General features: G+C 34.4%; 1 protein-coding gene across 1 annotated transcript in view; it reads right to left on the reverse strand.

The window, feature by feature from the left end:
* The window catches only part of CSMD3 (CUB and Sushi multiple domains 3), a 558,931-nt gene that overhangs the window by 64,409 nt on the left and 468,319 nt on the right, over positions 1-26,203 (reverse strand). The window contains exons 45-53 of the mRNA XM_051611448.1: positions 23,707-23,852; positions 20,974-21,054; positions 19,919-20,032; positions 15,222-15,410; positions 14,657-14,803; positions 13,330-13,518; positions 9,795-9,980; positions 8,251-8,445; positions 4,756-4,929 (exon numbers count right to left, since the gene is read on the reverse strand). Coding sequence (XP_051467408.1) covers positions 4,756-4,929; positions 8,251-8,445; positions 9,795-9,980; positions 13,330-13,518; positions 14,657-14,803; positions 15,222-15,410; positions 19,919-20,032; positions 20,974-21,054; positions 23,707-23,852 — 1,421 coding nt within the window. The remainder of the gene's footprint in view (positions 1-4,755; positions 4,930-8,250; positions 8,446-9,794; positions 9,981-13,329; positions 13,519-14,656; positions 14,804-15,221; positions 15,411-19,918; positions 20,033-20,973; positions 21,055-23,706; positions 23,853-26,203) is intronic.

A 26,203-nucleotide genomic window follows, 5' to 3' on the forward strand; every position in this document is an offset into this window, starting at 1 on the left:
AGTTGAGGCCTCCAGGTCTTATTGTAACCTATAATTTATAATGCTGAATCAAAAGGTATCCCTTTTGTAAAGGCAATGAGTGAAGGCTACAAAGAGATTAAATGTGAAGTTGTTACTGAGCAGCATATTTGAGGGAGGAAATAAGCACTATAACATTCGCAATTTTCAGTCTAGCAAAGCTTGAGAAGAAAAACTATATGAAATATTATTAAGAAACAAGATCAGTCAAAAAGCAGCAATGAAGGATATTAATACAATGTGAGCACCAAATAAATTACCTAAACTTCCCATAAAATCCAGCTCTAGCAATGAAGAATGAGTATAATAACTTGGTGTCAGAACCTTAGAAACCTCAGCTGCAAATGAGGTTTCTTTCTGCAGCTTACTCTCTGAGATGCAAGAGTAGGAATAAATGAATACAGAACCTTTACATGAAATGGCAAAAACGTGCCTTTGGTTATTTTAGCTGTCAGTAATGTCAGCAATCTACATATAAATATGTTACTGAAAAAAGATATTAAAAAAATCAATTAACCTGTCACAATGACCTCAGCTGAGGACAGAAGAATTAGGAAGAAGTATTTTCTGGAATTTATTTATTCTATAAAGGACTCACATTTTTTAAAAAAGGATTAAAAAAAATTATTTTTTTTTACATCCTCCTGATCACAAACAACATTTGTAGAAAAACAGAGTATCAAAATCACAATGGCACAGCCCTGGGCAAAACAGGGTTTGGGGTCTTTCTCCTGCTTGCTTCAGAAGATCCAGCTGTTCAAATTGTACTAAAAGCATTCAGGATGACAGGAAGCATTATTTAAAACTTTTTTAATCCATGGCCTACAGAGGGAAGTTCTCCACTGAATTTCTTGAAATGGCTGAATAATTCTTTAAAGATGAAACATCATATACCTCATCTGGAAGTCTAGTTGTTTTTATTATGCAGTAGTATTGAAGAACAAAGAGAAACATACAGCTGACTCTAGATATATTAATTCAGCATCACTGGAGACAAAGATTCCTTTTTGGGTGAAATACCATGAGTGTAAAAAAAGAGTAAGAAATTATTTGCTTGTCTGTTTTTCCAAAAGTTTTAAGGATTAAAATAGCGGCAGAAAGGCTATACTTCAGAGGATACATAGCCACAGAAACATTTCAGTGACTGAAAGTTGATTGGAAAAATACACATACTACAGTTCTTTTGTTCTTACCTAACAGAAATTTAAAGATACAGTCACTCCTGATTATGCACACCTTCTGCTTCTACTTCTCTGCCTTGCTCTTCTAAATACATAAATTGTATATAATGTAACTACGTATACATTTAAGTTCCTGATTTATTTCATTCACAATATACATAAATTTAAAATATTTTCATAACTTATAATTTGAACATGTAACCTCCCCATTGGTGCATTTATTCACTAATGTACATATACTTAATAAATCACAAAAATTTGTACACACTTATCAAATTACCTTTCAGTTATTAATTGACTGACTTGTTAAATGGCAGATCTTACCCTGTCCTGCACACCTCTCCACAATATGGATGCATTAATGCACTGCATACTCTTCACTGTCAGCTTACAAGGTTGCACTACATCAGCTGTATGTCTGCTGCTCCTTTTTACCTCACTGACAACATTGCTCTGCACAGAGCTATTGAATAACTATTTTCTCATATATCATCAGGCCCATTAGTGTTTGGAACTGGTATTTTTGTATTAAAAAAAGGAAGATGTTGTAGACAAGGACAATCTAAGTATTATTATCTTGCCCCTACCAGTCCCTGTTCTTTCAATAATCTGCCATTACAACCAGAAATGTGCAGAAACTAGGAAAAATGAACACCTAATTCTCTACAACTATCTGAAAGGAGGTTGCAGTTAGGTGAGTGTCAGTCTCTTATCCCAAGCGATACATGACAGAGCAAGAGTAAATAGCATCAAGTTGTGCCAGGGGAGGCTTAGATTGGATATTAAGAAAAAATTCTTCACTGAAAGGGTTGTGAGGCACTGGAACAGGGAATTGACCCCTGCCTAAGGAATTGGTCAATCTACCATACCTGAAGTACTCAGAGACATGGTGGAGGCCCCACCCCTGGAGACATTCACCATCAGGCTTAACAAAGCTCTGAGCAACCCAATCTAGTTGAAAAGGTCCCTATACACCGTAGGGGAGACTGGACTAGATAACCTTTAAAGGTCGCTTCCAAGTCCACACATTCTATGATTCTAAGTATTTAAAAGACATGTAGATGCAGCTCTTAGGAACATGGTTTAGTGGTAGACTTGGCAGTGTTCTAGGTTAACGATTGGACTCAATGATCTTCAAGGTTGGACTCAATGATCTTCAAGATCTTCTCCAACCTAAATCATTCAAGAATTAATGGCAGTATTTATCCCACAGGCCTTGATCAATACTGTCCAAGGAAAATTTTCCAAACAAAATTTAATGCAGATATACAGATTTCAGAAACAATTCTTTGTGTCATATCTTCTCCTTTCTGCTGGATTATTTGTTAACGTAGACAAAGACACAGCATGTGAGGTTTACTGTTTCTCTTAGAAGAGATGAAAAGTATTCCTGATACTGTGGTGAGTATGAACACATGCTGACATTTAAAGTAACAGTGAGCATTATAAAGGTGTGCTTAGTTCACTGACTGAACTCAATATAACATAATTTAATAGAATTAAGATAAAAAAAAATATTGAAATCTTCTAGACTTAAAAAAAAAAAAATAGTATTTGTGATGTAAGAAATAAGCGTTAAATGCAATCCAGCTGAATTGAAGAGGATGGATTCACAACTTTAAAAGAAATGTGAAAAGCTGGAGTAAGCTCACTAATCCACAAAGAAGAAAAGCTTGCATATATTTACTCTAATGAGTTTGAGAATTGGTTGAAAATATTTGTCCCAGTTTTCACAAGGTTTTAATTGATGTGATGTCTAAGCACCTTTTAAAATTACCTTCAGTCATGAAACTGACAACTGAGAGAAAAAACACTAAAATTAGATACCAGCTGCAAAGAGAAGTTTGAAACTGTACACTATGTTAAGCATGACCAGGGTCCTAGAAAGAAATCAGATAGCTTTGGAATAGTCTAAGGAAACAGCTGCTGCTTTTGAGTATAAGAACTGGATCCCACAGAAATGCTTTTCAAAGCATGCTATATATTTTTCTTAGCCTTATTTTTGTAATAAAAATAGGTTTTCTGAAATGGTAATCAAAATAATACAGAAAATGTTTTAAAAACCAGAAAATTACCTACAAAATAAATTAATTTCAGCACATACTTAACTCCACCACATCAAGTTCTGCCCACAGTCCTTTTATAAACCATGCTGCATTTTGGAAATAACTATGTATTTTCTCCATCTAGGCTACAATAGTATATATAAAAAAAAAAAAGGTACACAAGTATTTTTCCAAGGTGCTATTCACAAAGAACATACAATTTGGCTGATTTTAGATGAACATTTCTCTGATGAAAATTTTTACACTTTCAAAACTTCAGTAGCTGTAAATCAGTAAAAATTAAGAAAAAGTCAGAAGACTTTGATTACATACAGACTATTGTGCTTTAAAACTTTTAGATTTAAAACTGTCTTACCATTTCTGAAAACTTAGAAGAATAAGTAAAATCAAACATAATTTTTTCCTTCTTTTCCTCCATCTGCTAAATGGTTTTATTGCATAAGTGAAACATAAACAAAGGCTGTCTCTTCCCCTCAGCTCTATGTCAGAAAATGTTCCAGCTTCAGACTTGTAGATTGACAAGCAACAGTTTTGCTCCCGATCAAGTAATTCAAATTAAGCATAAGTGAATATTTATGCCAAATAATGCTCTACTACAGATGAAAAAGTATTTAAAATGGAGAATAGTCTAAAAAAGTAAACAGCAATCTGTACAAAGGGGTATTGCAACAAACCCCTATATTTAATGTATAATCCAGTTCAGATTCTTCTGAAAGTCCTAGTTTATGGATATTCTTGTATACTCTCATGCCTCCCCAAAATGACAAGGTATAACAGAACTGTCATATTGCATTCTAAAATCAGAACACTATCATAGCTCTTATTTCCACTGAAACTGAAAGGTTAATTGCATATAGTGTTAAGATTAGTGTCTCTACAGTTAACACAATAACCCAGATCAAGCTACACACGAAAATAAATAATTAAAAAGAACTGAAATTGTTCACTGAGATCACATTAATTTTATTCATAATGATTCAGGGACATGTGTTTAAGTATTTTAAATATGTGAAGATTCCTAAACATGTACAACTAAAGGGTGTCAATTTCTATAGTGTTTGGATAGTATTTTTTCTCTCTGAAAATGGCTGCAGCACTCCTATCAAAGCTTCCACAAGCATCTTATTATTTCTTTTACAAACGTACAGATTAATTCAGTAACATAATATATTTACTGTGGATATGTACAAAACCTGACACATCTGGAATCAATCATTATTGCTGTTTATGTAATGGTCTACTTTAGAGACATACACAGCAATTCAGTGAGACAGGTTTTGCATGCAGGGAATTTACTGAAAAGGGGATTTGTTTTGTGAAAAGTAACCACAGCCCTAATGGGTAAGAAAAACAACTCGGCAACAGAAATTTTTTAAATGCAGAACTCTTCAATGTCTATGGTAACAGAAAGAGACAAGCTGATTCAGTCTGCTTACTTTTGTCTGCTAGAGACAAAGAAAATAGGTAAGCTATGACAGTAGTATCCATACCTAAACATCTGGTCTCAATTCCACTCCAGAGTCCAGAAGACAGACATTCCCTCACGGCAGACCCAACTAGCATGTATCCTGAGTCACAAGTAAATATAGCTGTTGATCCGTATGTGATCTGAGTTCCAATCTTATTTCCATTTGGAGGTGTAGGAAGTTCTCCGCAAGAAATAACTTTATAGCAAAACCAAAACAAAAATGTACAGCTGAGTATCAAATACACACACAATAATATTTATCAACCAGACAACCAGATAAATAAATTCCACAATTTGCTCAGGAGAAAAAAAATAGATTAAATACTCTGCATACAAAGCTTATTACTATCCCAGGAGTAATATTTAAGAAAGGGGTGGAGCACACCAATTAGAATTGTCTCTGTAAAGTCAAAAAGCCCTACATTTCATTAATTGCTATTTAATTACCTTGGGTTTATCAATTAATTTAAAAAAAATATTGCAATATAAAAACGGTCGCAATTTTTAAAATTATCTTTGTTCTTTAGAAAGATGCCATTTTATTCTTGTAGTTCAGAATTAAATGCTTACCTCGCATATTCACAGATTGTTATAAGAAGTGGTTAATGTGCATGGAAATCCTTGCTATTTATTTGTAATTCAAAGCATCTTTTCAACCAAAACAATATTTTTATAGTAATTCTTAAAAGAAAATTATTCAAGAACTTTATTAGTAGTAAACAAGATAGTGGATGTATCAAAGGGTGTGTAACCAGCTAGTGCTTTTATTTTAAAAAACACATAAGTGGTAATATTGCAAAACTTCCTGTGAAAAATGCTAATATTTTAAGAAAGGTTATAAATATTAACACAATTACATAGACATATACACCATGTTTTTAACTTTAGCAGAGGTGAAATATTTCTATTAAGTTTTTTAAATCCTCTAAATTATAAAGGAAATTTCCAGCAGGTTATAAAGAAGTAAAAAATCAGACAGATTAATTATATTGGAAATTAACCTTTGGAATTTGATTCTTTGACATGTTTTTTAATAGTTTCAAATATATTCTCAGTAAATTCTAAATATATTCTAAACCACAATTATCTGGCTTATCTACACTTTCTTCTGCTTTTTAGATATGTTTGGATTTATACACATACATCCGGATACACACAGTTTATATATATGCACCACAAGTTTTACCCCATTCTATCAAAGTGTATGTCATGTGGTGCTTCACAAACAGGACAAGATTTGGGGCTTCAAAATACACCCAAATGCTCTCAATTCTGGAAAACTGATGTCTAAACTTAAAGACATAATGAAACCTGCTTTTCCCAGGGGTGGGGAAGCACAACTTTTGTCATACATTTACCTTGTTTAAAGTATGTAACCAGCTGAAAGGAGAGATTATATTATTTATCAAGTGTGCAGACAGAATACAGTTTTTGTATTTTTCTAGACTATACAGATTTCTTGACTTATGTGGTGAGACAGGCTCAAGAAGCTCCACCATATGATCACCTACCAGAGACTGAGAAATTATTTGATCTTTTCACTGATGGCTCCTGCTATCTTGTAGGAAACCACCAAAAGTGGAAAGCTGCCATGTGGAGTCCTACACACTAGTTGCACAAGCAGCTGAAGGAGAAGGTGAATCGAGTCAATTTGCAGAGGTAAGCCGTCCAGCTGCCGAGCGAGAGGGGTGGCTGAGACTCTACCTCTACACTGACTTGTGGATGACAGCAAATGCCTTGTGGGGCTGGCTAAAGCAGTGGCAGCAGAACAACTGGCAGCAGAACAACTGGCAGCGAAAAGGTAAACCTATTTGGGTTGCTGAGCTGTGGAAAGACATTGCAGCTTGGGTAGAGAAACTGGTGGTAAAAGTGCGTCATGTAGACGCACACGTGCCTCTGAGTCGAGCCACTGAGGAACATCAACACAACCAACGAGCAGATGAGGCTGCTCAAGTGTTCCAAATAGACTTGGACTGGGAACATAAGGGTGAGCTCTTTCTGGCTCGGTGGGCCCATGACACTTCAGGTCATGAGGGCAGACATGCAACATACAGATGGGCTTGTGACCAAGGGGTGGACTTAACCAGGGACACTATTGCACAGGTGATCCACGACTGTGAGACTTGCACTGCGACTAAGCAGGCTAAGCGGTTGAAACCTTTGTGGTATGAGGGGAGGTGGTCAAAGTACAGGTATGGGGAGGCCTGGCAAATTGGCTACATCGCACTGCCTCAGAGCTGCCAGGGTAAGCGCTATGTGCTTACAATGGTGGAAACAAGTACAGGATGGCTGGAAACATATCCTATGCCTTGTGCCACAGCCCAGAATACTATCCTGGACCCTGAGAAGCAAATCTTGTTGGAGATACGGTACTCCAGAAAGAATTGAGTCAGATACGAGACTAATTTAAATAACAGTCTTGTGATTGAGCCAAAGAACATGGTATTGAGTGGATCTACCATATCCCATACCACGCACCAGCCTCAGGGAAAACTGAACAGTACAATGGTCTGTTAAAAGCTACCCTGAAAGCAATGGGTGGTGGAACTTTTAAGAACTGGGACAAACATATAGCAAAGGCCACCTGGTTAGTTAACAGCAGGGGATTCATCAATCGGGCTGGTCTTGCTCGGTCTAACCTTGTACATAGAGTAGATGGAGATAAACTCCCTGTGGCATGTGAAAGGAATCTGTTGGAGAAAAATGTTTGGGTTTTTCCTGCTTCAGGCAAAGGCAACGTCAACCTGCCCAGGAAATTGCTTTTGCTCAGGGACCTGGAGAGACTTGGTGTGTGACAATGGAGGATGGTAAATGTACCTCAAGGAAATCTAACTCTGGGGGAGAATCCCTAATTTGACAGTTGGTAAAACAGAGCCTACGTACGATATATGGTCTGGAGTAAGGGGTGGAATGCCCTGGTTTAAGCTGGGATGAAGCTAATTTTCCTTCTACTGACTTTATTTTCCTTCAGTAAACTGTTTTAATCAGCACATTTGCTGGAAGTAATGGGGGGGGGTGTGTGATAAAGGTTTTGCACATTCCTAACCCTACTTGCTTATATTTGTAAATATTTTCTTTTATAATTAGTATTTAATTAAAGCTGCCTAGTTTAGTGTTCAATCCAGAAAGTCTTTCTCCTTATTCACTCTCTCCTTTCTTTACCTAGGTGGAAGGGGGTGGGGATAGAGAGCATTATTGTTGCTCATTTAATTGCCAATCCTGAGTTAAACCATGATAACTTTGAAAAATATAGGTGAAAATGTTCCCTATTACTTTTTGGTGCCTTTATAAATTTAGAGACCTTTAAAATCCAGAAATGTACTCCAGGTATTTCCTTCTCACTAAACCTACTGGACTGTATTTGTAAATACCTTTTGGATACCCAGGAATACCAGCCAGGAAATATTTTTCTAACTAAATTATTCCAATATTTAATTAGTTAATTTCTAATTCAGCCAAATTAAGTATCTTTTAATCTGAAGTCTGTACAGCAGATACAGATAGCACATGTACTCACTTTGGCAGTAAGGCCGCTCATTTCTCCAACTCCAGGTGCCATTAGCAAGGCATTCAATAGATGCTGGTCCCAAACCATAATACCCTGGATCACAGCTGAAAACTACTTTTGTTTTATACTCATAATGTGAACCATTCACTATTTTCCATCTTCCATGTTCCAGTGTAAAAGAATTGATGCTTGGACATGTAACAACTTCCAGAATAACAACAAAAAAAAAGTTATTTGTGGCTTATTATAAATAAGTTGGGAAAATCTGTACCATCATTAATTCAGAAATGTATTTTAAATACAGTGACATCATGTTTGAAAAGTAAGGCTGAAATTGCCTGTGGTTAGCAGGTACAAGTTCTCTCATTTAATTAATAGTGATCAATGGTCTAGACAGAGCAGTAACTGCATATGCAGACCTATGTAATTGTTGTAGATAGAATCTGTACCATGGTTCAATTCATTGTAGATTGATAGTCGTGGAACTCCTGACACACTTTACACCAGAATCTTTACTATAATGCTAGGTACATTTCAATACAGGAATTAGTTGTCTACCCAGGTAAATTCTGCCAGATCTTAAAGACTCATTTGGAGAAGCTGCATGTTACTGACAGATAAAAATAATATCCATATCCAAGATGTTTTTTCAGTAACTACACATTTTTATTTAATGTCTTAATTCTATGTGTTCTTTCTTGAAAAACAAACAAAAAGCGTTCTACAACCCTAATCTAATTGAAATAGGTTAATAAGCATAATTTTTTTTTTTTTTTCCCATGATCAGAAGGCAGAGAAGAAAATCTTTTCTGGATACTACTTTCTTTCTCTCTGTTTGAATTGGTCCTTTAGATAAAGAAAAAGGCATGAGGGAATACAGTTCACAAGCAAACAAACAAACAAGCAAGCAAACAAACAACAACAAAAGAGCAAATCTTTGATTCTCGGTATGTTTTCTTTCATTTCCAAAATTAATTGGATTTTGTAATCCAAATACTAATGTACATAAAATACTCTGACATTTCTGAATCAGTCTTATCACCCAGGTTTTCATAACCCATTTTTAACTTTGATGATATCTACTTCTCATCAGGACTGAACATGAATTTTCTCTTCAGTGATGTTCCCTCAAGTTTGGATATAATGACAGGCTGACTATTAATAATTTCAAACAAGTATCCCAGAGTACCAGAGACTTTGCTATTCCTGACAGTAAATTTGGGTTTGCTAATACTTTATTAACTGTGCAGCTCTCACTGAAGAGATGGCTTTCCTATAAATCTCTGCAACCATTAACTTTGATTTAACTGCAAATTAATTATCAATTTATGTATTCTATAATCTCTAGTGTATTTCTTCTGCTGTCATATAATGTTTCAATATAAATAGCATACATACATTTCAAATATGTTTCACAATAATTTAATACCAGTAATTATTCATAGATTAAAGTAATCTGAAGCTGAAAGTTTAAGTAATGTGAAGAATTGTACCTTGGATAATTAGACAAAATGTAAAGCCATGTTCTTACTCAGTGACGAGTTTTTACTTACCTACACAGCGAGGGGTTTTATTGTGATTGCTCCAGGTACCATCTGGCTGGCAGACTGCAGTAGTAAGTTCCTTGGCTGAAAGTCTGTATCCATCATTGCAAAAATAAGTAACCCGGGTGCCAACTAAGTAATCTGTAGTTAATATCCCACCATTTAATGGAGCTTTAGGAATTCCACAAGATATTGCTGAGTAAAGAGAACAATATAGTTATCTTAGATCTTCACTATAAGCTTCCACTCGTCTTAAAGGGTTTATGCACCGAGACATCAGCAGTCTTAAATTAATAAAAAATATTTTAAAACTCATTAATGTGTGTTCTAAGTCTACAGATAAATTCCCTCCACATTTAGGGAATTAAATCTGAGGAAGACTTGCTTTTGATGGAAGAAGTTAAAAATAAGAAAAACTGTTCAAATCTATGCATTCAAAATGCAGAAAATAATCAAAGAAGAGGCAAAAGAGAGTATCTAGAAAAAACATGATCAACATGGTTGCATGAGTAAAGTACTAGTCTGAGACACTAGGAATCAAGTTTGTACTTCAGGTTTCTTATCTCATATGTATTGTGTGACGTCTGGAAAGCACTAAAATTATTTTTTTCTTACGCAAAGCAGAAACTACCCTTTTGGAAATATAGAAAACTGGCAAATGAAAGTGTAAGCCACTCTTTTTGAAATTAATTATTCAATAGAAAGGAAGTACCAAGAGAAGATGTGACTCTAATGCTCTGTCTGTTTTGGGAATAAAACCAAAACCAGATCTTTTCCTCATTTTAACATTATACATCTAACACAGGTAAGATCCACACCATCCCCTCAAAAAAAAAAAAAAAAAAAAAAAAAAAAAAAAAAAAAAAAAAAAAGAGGGAGGAAAGGCACCTAACTCTTAAGCAGCTAACTTTGAAGTGGAATCTTGAACCCGAAGATACCACCTATCCTACCTGCACAGAGATATAGAAGTAAAGCCTGTCCAACCATGTATACTTGATAAGAAAAAATATAAAAATATAACAGTAATCTGTTTTTGTCCCTATTGTGATCTGATCTGAAGTAAGACAGATCTGCTTCATAAGTAATATAATTGTGGACCTGTACGAAAGCAAATAATCACAGCTGAGCATTAGAGCTTTACCTGTGTCTATCACAATTAGCAGAAAAGAGATGATGGGATCGATGTTAAAATATACTTGAATTCTCATAAAAAGAAATTGCATACAGCATGTCAATTTTAAAAAAAGGATGCAATGTAGTGAAAAGATCACAGAAGACTAGTACTATTTTGCTCATTACCTCATCTGGGCAACCACAAAAATACCTATGGCTTTCATAGTATCTATTGGCCACCAGAGACAAACACACATTCAGAAGAAAAAATGAAAACAGTGATTGGGAGACAGTGAAAGCTCCAATTGAATAGTAATTAAATTCCATCTTCCAGAGGGTGTCAGGACATGATCCCAGATGGATCAAAACTGACAAGTTAACTAAATAAAGGCTTAAGCATCTGACAAAGCTATTTACGTAGTATCACCAAGAAAGAAACTGTGCCTCCACAATACTAGAAAGAAAATGTATGACCAAATTTGTGTTTATTATATCTCAAATTACTCAATAGCTTGAATTGCAGAAGCAAACATTAGGTAGACCTATCTAAGCAAAGAGGAGGATAACCCAAAACTGGTATAACCAAGGTTTACTCAAATAACACTGTTTACTGCTTTCTTCATTTAACCTATGTCTGGTGCTATAGCAAAGCTTTTTCATCCCATGAACCCTTCCCAGACAGTAAGGGGAGTCAGGAAGAAGAGAGAAGCCCAGCGGGTTGAAGTACAAAGAGATTTAATGAAATAACAAAACAAATACTCATAGAAAATATATAAGCTTAAACTCAGCCTAGTCTTTGGAAGTAGCAAAAGGGGCACCAGATCAAAAAAGATGTACCTCAAAAACCAAACCCCTCCACCCTCAGCACACCCCCTTTTATAATGAGCAGATGTAAGTGGTATGGGATATACCTGATAGTCAGCTTGGGTCAGCTGCCCTGACTTGGGCCTACTAGTGGCCTGCCCTATGATTCTGCCCCAGTGAAACCAGAACAGCTACATAACTGGCCAGGTTAAACTCTTCCTTCAATTATAATGATAATAATGATAAGTTTCAGACAATATAAATAGAATATTAAAGATCATCCAGTTCCACCACCCCCTGTGCCATTAGACCAGGTTGCTCTAAGATCCATCCAACCTGGCTTTCAGCACCTCCAGGGATGGGCATCCACTATTCCTCGGGGAAACCTGTTCCAGAGACCTGCTACACTCACCACCCCCACAGTAAAGCATTTCTTCCTAAAATCCAATCTAAATCTGCCCTCTCTCAGCTAAAAAATTGTTACCCGTTGAACTATCACTACATGCTCTCTCCAGCTTTCATGTAGGCTCCTTCAGATACTTGAGGGCCACTACAACATCTCCCTTGAGCCTTCTCCAGCCTGAATAACGCCAAGTCTTTCAGCCTGTCTTCACAGGAGAAGTGCTCTCAAGCCCTCTGATCACCCTTCTTGCCCTCCTCTGGACTTGCTTGATGTCCTTCTTGTCCTTCTGGGCCTCCAGAACCAGACACAGTTCTCCCCGATGGGGTCTCACTGGAGATACGGTTGGCTTTCTGGGCTGCAAGCGCACATTGCCAGCTCATATAAAGTTTTTTATCTACAAACACTCCCTAGTCCTTATACTCAGACCTGCTGAGGAGCTGCCAGAACCAAGCCCATTTCCAGTTACATGACAGCCTGCATTCAGCAGGGTATAAAAACTAGTATCTACCCCCAAAAGACCTGTAACATGTTAACAGCTGTTGCTTATGATTCTGAGTACCAACAAATGCTACAGCACTACTTGTTCATGTACTATAAAATCTGCCTCTTTCCTCAATCAGTAAAATATATATATCAGATATTTTGTAGATACAACCTGAGATGTTTTATATCTACCACTGCGATTAATTACTCCTTCAGTATTCAAAAATCTCCACTAGTGACTTGGTAAATTTTGAGTAGAAGAAACTAAATTTACAGTTAGGCCAATGAATTATCTTTTACATTTCAGTTTAAACAATAAAAAATTAGAATGGCATCACAGGCAATGGTTCAGTTTCCTGTTCTTGCATATGTAGCAAGTTTCAGATCTTTCTGTTTTTTATACAGTTCTTGGAGGATGATTAAAAAAAACTACCTTTTATAAATACTTAGTTTTAAATGAACTATTGGAATAATTTCGAATTTTGAACTTACGGGATTTTTCTCCTCAAACTAGAGTGGATTTTTTTTTTAGTATCTGCCAGTCTTAGCAAATTCTGTTGAAATACTGTCTCTTAAAATTATTATTTTGTTAAGTTTTACCAGGCAGAAAAAAATTTGGTACAGAGGCATAACCATCAAATGATTACATCTGCTATACATTTTAAGTCAGAAAATGGCTTACATTAGAAAAGAAAAAATGAAGTTTTTCAGAGTGTATTATTTGATAATGAAAGAATTTACCTTGACAAGCTGGGACTGGAACATCCCATGAGTAATAACCATATGGAGACTTCCTGCATACAGCAGTACTTTTCCCAATGAGACGAAAACCTCGATCACAAGCCCAGCGAACCATACTGTTGAGCTGTCCACCTGTCTGACTGACAATGAAACCATGTGGAGGCGACTCTGGAGTACTGCAGTAGAGAGCTTTGAACATAAATATTGAATACATAAAAGATACATTTTGAATCTAGGTGACAGAACTTGAAAAATTCTTGTTGAATTCAGTGGATATCTGATAACAAGCTGAGAAGCATCACTAGAAATTGTATTATTTTGTATCCTGATCGTACATGCATAAATTAATTTCACTAAATACAACACTAAATTTTTATCTAACTATGCAACAAACATTCTATCTCTGACAAAAACGTCCTCTTCTGAATGTAAAGATGACATTGATACTGTTTTACATGCTTGTTATTTTTCTGTGATACTGAAGTAGGCAAAAACCAAGTGAGAAAAGAAAAAAAAACCTAATAGAAGAATTTTATATTTATTTTCCATTACATTCTCCATTTTGTAAAGTGAAATTGTGTTATGGCAATAATTTCTCTAGTATGTACAGATACTATCCCCAGTACTTTCTATTCTGTGTATTTAATATATTTGGTCATGACAAAAAAATGAAATAATTTTTTTGTGTAATTGCTGTAAGTGGCAACAGATCTACTTTAGCTTGATTAAAGAATAATATAATATTGCAAAATTAATATTATTTAATATTAATAATATTATGTAATAATTCTAGAAAAGCAATTACATAAAAAATTATTCTTTTAAAAGTATCATCTTAATGCACTACCCATAAGTATGTTGTCTTTTTTTTTTACATACCATTTGATCTCTTTAATACAACTTGCTGCTTTTGTTGAACCTTAAATTGAAGAGTTCAGTCCTTCAGGGTCTCACATTTTTCCATCTTACATCTGTTCACTCCTGCCCTGTTGCCACCTCTTACATGAGTGCAAATAAATGATGGGACGGATAGGAGGGAAACTGCTTCTCTTATCTTTAGTACTGGCTTATGCCATTTTACAATACTGTGAAACATTTGATGAAATCTCTACAGATCACATGTGTTTCATACATCCTTCTTAGGGTGTGTGTGGTTTTTTTGCTTCACAAGATTATACTGATCAAGTTCATATATAAAATAGATTGAATATCTTTTCAGTCTGGGCAATTAATGTTACAAAATATAGCTTCCACTACTTTTTTCACATAAATAAATATATGCCATATCGAAACTTCCTACACATTAAACAAAGTCTGATTTACATACCTATATATCTTATCCTGAAACCTTTTTTATTGGTGCCATGATCTGCTGACCACCGGAGAAACACTTCATGGCCGTTGCTGGTTATATTTAGAGAAGACGAATAGTCCCCACTGAGAGAAATAAGCAACGGACTATGACTATTCGGTCCTTGATACAAGAGAGGGAAAAATAAAAAACATAAAAAAGGAGTTACAAAGTTTAAAATAATACACACAATAAGTTATATATATGAAATTAATATACATAGAAAACTAAACTGTATTTTTAATATACTGAAATCGTAAATTAATCTGAATTAAAGATCAAAATTGACATTGCATGTTATAAACTAGAGACTATTTGTTCAGAAACAAAACTACTCCTGAACATAATTAATGTAGGACAATTTTGAACCACAGTAATCCAAAAGTTATTTTTAGCACAATAAATCCAAATAATTGCTTATTTAAAATTTTTTATACTGACAAATTATGTTATGTGGAAACAATATAGATTACACAGACTTAATGTAAAAATATATCTATATAGAGAAAGTGTAATCCAGAATTATGCATCCTATAATTACCATCAAACACTTCAAGTATATCAAATTCCTTTTCTGTCTGGAAGAATTCAAAGAACATGCTGATATTATAACCCTTTTCCACAGTAATGGTCCATGCACACATCTGGAGATTTGGGTAGCTGTCAGGATATCCAGGGCTCAGTATTACTCCTGTTGAATCCAGACGCATTTCATTGGCTGGACAGAGTACTGTGAAACAGAAAGGTTGGTAAAAAAATCTAAAGCCCACTATTTCTGTTTCATGTGATTGGCAAGATTTTCCTGAGTATAAAAGATCTGCATTACTCATGTTATGTCCATAAATAATTTCCAGAAAGACTGACAACATTTTAGAAATGGTCAGTAGGAAAAAAACCTGAAGTAATGTTTATCTTGAAAATAAGCCCTGAGACCCTCAGAAGTTATCAATTCATGGCATTTTTCTTCTTTCATTCTCTAGAAGATAAGACATTTCAGTAGGCTTTGCTTAAGTATTGAATCATTGCATTGGTCAAAAAGTCAACCTTAGACGTCCTGCTGCCCACCTCCAGCACCCAAATTGCTATTACTGTCAGCAATAGTTCCAGGTAAAGTCTTGCACTGAAAGCAAAACTTGAACACAATGTGATTTTTGTTTGTCAGATTTAAAGAGTAATCAATCCCTCCCACAACCTGTAGAAAGCAGCACCTACATTCTGAGATTCTCAATCAAGCTCCAAGAACACTGATGTACCTACAAACAACGTAAACACTATTTAGATGTGATGCCTTTCATCTAGAAAATAAGACACTGACATTTTATTGCTGAATAGAACTCAACAGGACTAATTACAGATGAAGATGATTTGTGCTGATCCAGATACTTAGTTTTTAGTTTCATAGCACCTCCGAAAATGCTAGGTTATTGATCTTAGACTTCTCAAGAACACTGAAAATAGTACTGGCTTATTAAATTAAAAATTCAGATTTTTATGGAGGAAAAAAATCATAGGACTTACAGGAGATATAGAAAACACACGAAAGAAGAGAAAGAAAAGGAATTATCATCTTGATAAAGAAAACTTAATATATTCTATGATAAAAACAATCAAATCTTAGAATGGTTTCAGTTGGAAGCAATCCTCAATGATTATCTAGTCGAGCGCCCCGCCATGAGCAGGGATATATTTCACTAGACTATATTGCTCAAAGTCCCATCCAACCAGACAAAAAAGATAAAGGAATCTGCCCATATACTTTAAAATATGTATCTCTCAGCTTCAAAAGCAGCATTTAAGTGCTAAATTTAAATAGCTGTTTCCCATGTCCTATGGTTGTCTCAGTTAATCGAGATTGAATATAACACCTCCACTACACATAAGAAAATGCATATCTGTCTGTGCTACTACAGTGCCAGGCCAGTCGTGAGACTGACTTCGTCTCAAGCAAATGAAAGAACTGATCCTCTCAAGCTTTATGTGTACATACGTATATATAAGCACATACAGTGAGGTGTGGCAGGAAGGCAAAGACAGTGAAGCATTAAGGCAGGAAGACCACCATAGTCATATGGCTGCACTAGTTTATTTACAACTAGTTCTGCTGTTTCTATATGCTTCTGCTGTGCAAACTGTCCTCGATTTCAAGATCTCTGTGTAAACATCCCTCAGAAATTTTATACAGAGCTTAGAGACTTACAATAGAACAGGACAGCTAAGCTTTTTTAACAAATCTGAGCTAATGCAGAGGAGATACAGCTGGGAGTCATCATTCAAGAATTTTCTCAGGGTCCTCTAATTATGATGCAAAATACAGTTTAAATCTTATTACTCTGAACCTTTCATTTTGTCCTAAAAGTAGAAGCTAATGTCAAGGAAAATGAAGGGCAAAGTTACAAGCTGCATATGGGAAATACTCCGTATTAACAAAAGCAGATGATAGGCATTGCCATAATCTTGTGGAAGTTAGTGGTTTTTTTCTGATCTAATGAAGAAAATCTTCAAAAATTTTCAGAAATCTTCACCCAACTGGTATACATCAATGAAAAATAGAAAAAAGGCAACATAGTTTAAAATAATATTACATGTGTTGTAAACAAAAGAGTAACAATTAAAATAATAAAAAAAAAAAATCTTATATAGATTTTGCTTAAATATTTTCTACCTTGTAATTGACTACTATATCTTTACAGCAACACTCTTCAGATTCACTATATAGATGAATGTTCAATGTGGGTATAAATTTATTTAAAGGTGAAAACTGAAGAAAAATTCAACCAATACTCAACGCTGGCTAAAGTGCCTAACTTGCACAAGGTTAAGGTGACAGAAGTTAACACCATGAAGTCCAACACTAAACATATGCTCTGTCTGGTGAAACAATTAGTAAACTAATGCAAATATAAACCAACAGAAGAGTTGAGTTTATTCCTTGAGAGTGATCCTTATGTAACGGGTGCCTGCACAGTTAGTGTGGTAGATTATACATAAACCAGTGTAGTATACTAAAATAACAGAAGACATAAATTTAAGGCATATAATTTTGCAGCCTCTAGAGTTCACAAAGCTCTCTATTGATCTGGGTTGTGAAATTTAGTTTACATATTGCTATCTTAAAACTGACACATTCTGGTAAAAAAATACAAGAGAAAATTATGTTCCTGATTATTATAGGTGGCCAGTTTGAATGGTCATTTTAAACATGTTTTAACTAATTACTACTTTAAAAAAAATAAATAAAAAAAATCTGAGCCTACTCACTATGAAGACTATGTTAATTTCATTCAGCTTTAGACTGAAATGATAAGAGCACTGATTTAGTATTAAGTATTTAATCCACTATTTAGCATTTATACATGAAAGAGGAAAGATTAACTATGGTAAGAGAAGTAATAATTTCTGAGGTTTTGTTCTGAGTCTTGTGATGAATATGAAAATGCCTTCAGAAACATATGCCTCAGGACTGGCACATATGTCTCTGTTCATCCAATGTATTATTATATAGTTTTAAAAATGTAAAGTAGTGCCTGGAAGTTTCTATGGTTTTCAACCCATTGAATGCTATGAACCTTCTAAGTTAGGATTTTGCTTTGCACTGGGGAGTCGGAAGCTATTCCTAGACACAATCGTACCAAAATAAATGGATGGGTTTTAAAAAATTTATCAGCATTTTAAGTTGTTACAAAACTAACAACTTAAAATCACTTTGGCTTCTTAAGAATTAGATTTACTGCTATGAATGATTTTGACTTTTGCATAGTTTCATGCCTTAAACCAGGGGAAAATATTTTATTCACCCGTAGTAGTTGACTTTACCAGGCTTTCATTAATTCAGGAGAAGGGTATATTTATTAGAAAGTGATTTATCAACTCTCACCTCATAACTAAGTTAACCATTCTAGTCATAATTAAGTTCTAAAAATTGTAACAAGTAATTGTGCACCAGTTTGAAACTTCAGAAAGTACTAAGAAACAGAGAAATATTAAAGCTTTATTTGTACAAGTAGTATATTTACTCACAATAATTTACTATTTCCAAATAAAACTTTCATCATGAGTCTTTTGAAGATATTCTAAATAATTACAATTGCTGGGTTCCAAAAAAAACCCAACACACAAACAAAAAAAGACACCCCAGCATCTTATTGCTAGAAAACACAGTTGGCATTATTTTTCACTTTATACAAATGAAAATCAACTGCATTTACTATGACTGCTTTGGGAAAGCATTTTAATCTTGCAGTAGTAGTTGGACTATTAAGTTCAGGAGTAGATGGATCATGAAGAAATAGCATAAAAACTAGCAGGATTCAAAATGGCTTTTGTTTACATAAATTATACTTTCATGAGGCTGTGCGTTTTTGCTGGTTTTTTCCTTCTCAAAATGTCTTATCATACATGTTTATGTCCTTATTTATACTTCTAGAAATAAAGGGAAGATTTAGTAGAAAAGCAAAAACATGTGCCCATCACTGAAACTTTAAAGAGATTACATGTTTTTAAAATAAATCATGTGCGAGGTGTATCTTATTAGCTCCCCAATCAGTTCAGTATGAAAGAAAACCCTCACGTTTTATTCAAAAGTGATGGAAAAATTCTACTCTAGCATAGCACATGAAATGTCAGCTTAATAAAGGCTGGTTTAAACTGTGATGTTATTGGTTGGCAGGACTGTAATCTTGTTTCAGCCTTAACAATGAGATAGTGCTATGTCTCTCTATTCACTGTTTTCAATAAAACTAGAAAAACATGAACACACACACAGAGGCATATACACACACACAGAGAAAAGCTATTATTTAGAATACACTGAATAAAAATAGAAGCATTTAAAGTCACACTGAAAAATAATGTCATGATATTGTTAACCCAAACCCACACGATGTTAATGTAACATTAAAAAAAAATTCCATATACATATTCATACTATTATGTTCTAGATAAAATGAAATTATCTCATTATTCATTGAATTTAGACTCCCCCCAAAAGAACTGTGAAATTATTTTCACACAGTAGAGCAGCACTCCTTTACACTCATCAAATTAACAAAAACATTACTAACTATTTTACTTTAATTTTTAACACATATTTACCATAATAAACAGTGATAATATTTGGAATAGGATCAAAAAGTCTGAAATATTTTCAGTGTGCTATGTTATGTAAAGAGATAGTGGAGGATATTTAAGGAATCACCATTCAGCTGGTCTGGCAGAAGGAAAAGAAAAAGGAGAAAAAACCTTGACATGTAGGTGGTGCTCCATCCATCTGAAGCCTTTCACCTAGTCTGCATGTCAGAATCTCATTACCAACCAATGTAAAACCTGGTTGACACTGGTATCTTATTATGTCTCCTGTTTGGAAAAACAAAACAAAACACATACAAACAAAAGAAACATTAAACTGCAATTAATTGGGACTTTTAGCTTAGAAAACATTATTGATTAATGAAGTTTCTTGCCACCATATGTAATGGGCTAAATGACCTCTGGCATAAACAACTCAGATTAGTCTAAGAAATGTGGTAAATGAGCATTGTGTTGCACACTATGCTACATCTATCACTGTTTTCCACCACATCATTAGTTGGATAGTTTGCTAATTTGTCTGGGTTTGACTGATGCTGTGTGAACCATGTGTCCACAAAGCTTTAAGCAATATAATTTATTGGATAACCATTATGGAGCTAAATGAAGATAACAAGATCAAGTCAGTAACCCATACAACCCTGAGGGGAAAAAAACCTGGAGTTTGTTGATGATATCTAAATGGTGGGAAAAAGAAATGGTAATTTTTTAAAGTTAAGAAGTTACAAAAAATTGTATAGTTTTATGTACCAATAAAAGTAGAGAGTCTTTTACCTTTGTTAGCAATATAACTAACCAAATATTGGTATATATTGAAATAAATTTATTTTTTATTTGTCATAATGTGAGCAAAACTAGTTGGTCAGACATCTGACATCTGATCATGTTAAGCCATAATTCTTAGAATGATGGATGGCTAAGTAATAACATCAACATGTCTTAGAAGGTCAGAATTTTATTCTATTCTTATTTTAAAAAAAAAAAAAAGTTAATTAGAAAGGAGTTACTGTGTTAGTTATACACAATCTCTGAAACATAGATGAGATTCAGGAAGTACAGAGAAGAGCAACGACTTCTTAAAAATTTTACTTTCAGAGATAAATCTAACATATTGCAGGCACAATTTGCATCCTTTAAAGCAACAGATTTCTGTGCATCGCAGTCCTTATTTTTGAAACAAATACTGCTTTTCTTTTCTATGATATTACCTATTTCAAATTCATCATCCTCAGTTAGAATTTCAGCATTTGGTATATTTCCTGGTGGCTGGCAGACCCGGAGTTGATAGGCTAAGGAAAAAAAAGCACAGCTGACATTCCCATACTTAGACAGTTAACATAGCCATGCAAACATAACTGAGTTAATAGCCACATTAACAGGACAAAATTAAACATCTATTCATCTACTTCAAAACTTTCAAAAGAATCAAAAGAAAGGAAACATATGGATTTGACACCTAATAAAAAATTGGTAGTTGCATCTGTATTCTTAATTAGTTATTTAAATGGCAAAACTCCATAAATAACCTAAGAAGCTTACAAGTGTTGCCAATGTTCTCATAAAATATTTTTTGTACTGTGCAATCACTGTTTAGTTTGTTTTGGTTTTTTTTTTACAATATGCTTTTACTGCTGAACTTTTCCACTTCTGAAATTTTGTAAAAAAGACAGGTTTTAAATGCAAAAGATTCTATCCAGAGACAGTGTAACTGATAGACAGAAACATTTTGATTGTGAAATTTCCTAGTAAATTAGTAGTTGTGGAGCAGATCTCACCTGCAGACAGGGTAAGAGAATAATTCTGCTTTCAACTTCTCATTTGAAGTCTCACATGAAATAATTTTGTGAGTTTAATCTCATGTGTGCAACAGACAGGCAAAATAATTTTGTAAAATAAATTCTAAAACAGACAAGTAGGAAGAGGATGCAGAAGCTAAATAGCTTTTTTTTTTTTTACTTTTTATTTTTTTTTAGAAAGAATCTGTGAGAACGGGCCTGTGTTTGCACACTGATACAATTCCTTTTAATGTGAATGCAATCAGGACAGAAATCTGGGAAAAAAAAAAACAAAAAGCAAAAAACAAAACCACACTGCAACATATATACTGAGAGTGTAGTCTTCTGTGTTTTAAAATGCACACTCAGGTTGAGTCCAGTATTCCTGGTTTTCACTGATGTAACATTTTCATATAGCATTGTATTAGCATGTAAACATCATCTACTTATGGCAGATGACACTTCTGCTTCAGTCATACACGTCTTTGTCACATCCTGTGCTTGGACTCTTTAGTAATCGAATTGGTCAAACTTTTGTCAATCACATCGTTTCTGTTATAGCCAGGTAAGATCTTCTCTTGCTACTGAGTCACTCATACTTAGTATCTTCTTGTTCCACTTCTTTTATTTTAATCATAAAATAAAGAGCCAATTAAATCAGTGAATCAGAAAGCTAACATCCTGCCTTAGGATAAAGTAATTTAAAATAAAACAAACCAAACAAACATGGAACAGCTGTGCTATTTGCATAAAAAAACTAAACACCAACATAATTAAAAAGTGATTCAATAAACAATTTCTCTAATTTATCTCATATGTCTCTCATTTAGGGGTATCATTCATTTTAATCCCCAAATCACCTATTTTTAAATACATTTGATTCTTCTCCCTGCCTCGTCTTTATTGTTACAAATTGTATGTAGCTGATATGAAGGATCACAAACTCAAGGATACTGAGACTTATTTATCTTGACAACATAATTTCACAAAGCGTCTGAAGTTTCTTCATGAATTATCTTTTGTGCTGCCCAGTTTGCATCTTTATTACACATTAGAGCCTACACTTGTGGAATGACAATTTCCACAATAACAAAAGAAACAACCGCAAAGGGATCAAGTTCATTAGTGACATTTTATTACTAGGTATGAGCATTTTTACAAGTGTCATACACTGATATATTAATATATATCAATGCATACAAATTAATATATTGATGAGCACAAAAGGTCAGTTTGTCCCTCCCAAACTGCTACATGCAATTTAGGTGCCTAAATCTAGAATGAAAATTGTCACCCCCCCTCAGCCTAATCCTACTGGAATCTATACGACATAATAAATGTAAGTGCTCTTGCTATTTTTTTTTCCATTGTGGGATTTTGGTCTTTTTTGTTTTGGTTAGATTAAAGTTCCTTTAATGTCCCCAGTTTTTTCTACACGTATTCACCTTGGTCTTTGTTAAGTCAAAACCAAAAGCTTCCTACTCCCAAAATATGAACCGGATAAACAGAAAACAGAATGTAGCCTGTCCACGTTTCCTGGAATAGTCAATCCAACAGATATTCACAGAGCACCTAAAAACACCATTGCTTCTGAATCTGTTCCTTGTAGCGATAGGAATGCAAGAGAACACTTGGCCACAAAAGGTCTGAGTAATTACAAAAAGTTTAGAATTTGGTGCATTAATACTTACGCATTTTCATTCAGTTAGTATTTAATTAAAGGGCAGTTTATTGTTAAATATACAGTATAGCTCAGTATCATTAAAATCTCTAGAACAACATTACTTGCTTCAAAATGTTCAAATATCTACAAGAAATTTTATGACCCCCATAAATATTTATATTACAAAGGAATATTAGAAGCATCGTATGCAGTGAGAAGGTGAGCACTTTGAACTGTAACGTCCTGACACTACCTCCTTTGCTTATGTCTCTTCACAGTGCATTCTTTTTTTCTTGACTACTAGTAAATTTAATATCTGGTGAAGAAAATAGCTTGTTTCCCTCATTTGTATTAGTCTTTCACATATTTGAATTACTCTCATGGTTGTCAGTCATATTAATAATAGCAACTCTTAGAAGAAATGATTAAAATAATTTTTTCATTACTTTTCTTCCTGCAGTAATCAGTACAGATAGTGAAAAAGTGTAATTTGTCACACTTACCATGGTAACTAAGTACAAAAAACCCACTGGTAGTAAAGTCACTGTGGAATTTGATCAGAATCTGATTGGAAGTGCTATACACTGATTCTAATGCAGTGTTGCCACTAAACTGTCCAATTTGAGGAGAAGTTTGGTCTGGTCCATCCCTGAGAAAAACAGATAAAAAATATTTTTTTTTTCCCACACAAATAATTTAATTTCTCCAAATTTTCATATAATGTAGTAAAAGTCGTCTAGCTTGCTCTAAAAGGCACGAGTTATCTAAAATTACATAAAACAGACATTAAGGGCTGAAAGTCTTTTGAAATTATATGTGTGGATTGGAGTACAGCACGTAGTAGCTTAGGGAAACACAAAAGTTTATTATAAAGCAAGATGCTCCATCCAACCACCCCTTGGAAGTAATATTCTCATTTTTAAATAAAATCTGCAGCAAGATCAAAATGATTGAATTTGTGGTTGCACTTCATCTTCCTGTCATAAACTCTGCCCACATTTACTTGTCTATGTTTTCCAATGTGGCTATCAGAAAATAAATAAACCAAATATTGCTCATCTCCCCCAGACTTCTGAATTTGGTAATTTCTAGGAAATCTGAGAAATGAATACTCTTAAATTTTTAAAAGAATTTGCTAATAAAAAACGCTTGTACTCTATTGAATACAAGATTCCACTTGAAATGTGCAGGTAGGATCTATAAATCTATACATTTGTTTATAATTATTATTTTAAGGATGCTACTTTTTGAAATTGTCTAATGTCAGAATATTTTAACTTAGCTTCCTTCCCCAATTAAATATGATAACACTATCATCTGTAACTTGTAGTACATATGGACACATAAAAATTCATTGAAAGTTTTTTTTTATGACTACTTTAGTTTTCTGAATCAACTTCTTGCTGAGAGAGATGTTCCATGCATTTTATATACATGGGCTATCTCTTTGACTAAGGTAAACATATACATTTTGGTATTTTTAACCAAAGCTATGATATGTATTTGACTGATTTCTTAAATTCTTGTTCACATAAATTGATAAATATTATTTTGTATTACTTATTATTATTTAGACAATGCATGTAGTGCTGGTAAGATCACTGCTACCCTATGGAATAATGAAATACTCATTTCAGTAGCAAAAACAATATTAGTACGAAAAAATAGTGGAACTGTACAGAGGGCATTCAATGTTCACACTTGTTTCTAAATAGGAATGTCTAAATAGGGTACAAAACATAAAAAAAAAAATGCCAGCAAAGAACACATAATGAAATAAAATGGAGGTTTGACTTTTCTCTTGGCATATACAATTACTTTTACTGTAAGAACTAAGTTTGTAACACAGCCAGCAGTAGAACTGAAGGCAAATGAAATCACTTGGTAGAAAGGAAGAGCCAAATGAATAAAGCACTAGAAGTGGAAAGTAGTGATCTCATTTGCGTGGTGTGCAATAGAGAGATTTGTGCACGCGCCCAAAAGTAAAACTTAATTCAGGAAAGATTCTGAAGGTCAGCCTGAATTTGATATACAAAACAAGTGGTGGAGACTTAAAGAGATTTAAAATTTTCTGAGTTTTATCAGGGCAATAATCTGAGTATGTATTCTCATCAAATTTTCATTACACTTTAAGGGAAAGCAATTGAGTGTCTGGGATGAGGGACAAGACAGTAGAATACAAGATAAAAGTGTGATACAAGTCACAAAAGTGTACAGAGGCCTGTTTAATGTTTAGGAAAGTAGGAATGAAATTGTAAATTTTATGAATGTGGGTGAATTCAAAGTAAACACAAAATGAATAATTAATATTCCAAAATACCTCTCATTATTCTGCACTACTCAGACTGTAAGACTACTCTCTCAATCTGCGGAATTTCAATCAGCAGATTTGATAATCAGTGGATTACTGTTTCCAGCAAACTTCAAAAGGTTTTAGCCACTGTTGAAATGTCTAGAGGACTCACTGGTAACTGTTTCAAGATTACTATATGTGCTCCCTGCTTACGTCCTTCCTATGCACCCTACTTGCACTAGTGATAATGGATGGGTCTGGTCATGATTGCTGCATTGTTCTCAGAGTGGATTTGGGGGAGTCACATTACACAATAGCCAAGGGCCAAAGTGAGCCATGTGTCCACCTAGCCACAGTGCTGATCAATGTGCAACTCAAGCCAAATTTGGAAGAAACTAGCACCTCTGGTCAGTATGAAAATATGACTGAGTTAATCACCTTACCCCCATAAACAGTGAATAGTCCAAGAGCCCTTGGAGCTCTCCTGCATGGCAGAGGGTTGCGTGTCAGAACCTCCCCTTGAGTAGGGATGTCTCTCAAGGTTACTCCTCAAGGTTGACAGATTCTTTGCCACAGAACATTCTTGGTAATTGACTGCTAGTTTGCTAAACTTTGAAAATCTTATCAAAGTGATATAAAGGTGACGCACATATATAATCCTTTAGACATAAACTGTTGAGAAAGTCTGGGACTAGGAATGGATCCAG

This window comes from Apus apus, chromosome 2, assembly GCF_020740795.1.
Source record: "Apus apus isolate bApuApu2 chromosome 2, bApuApu2.pri.cur, whole genome shotgun sequence".
Lineage (NCBI taxonomy): Eukaryota > Metazoa > Chordata > Aves > Apodiformes > Apodidae > Apus > Apus apus.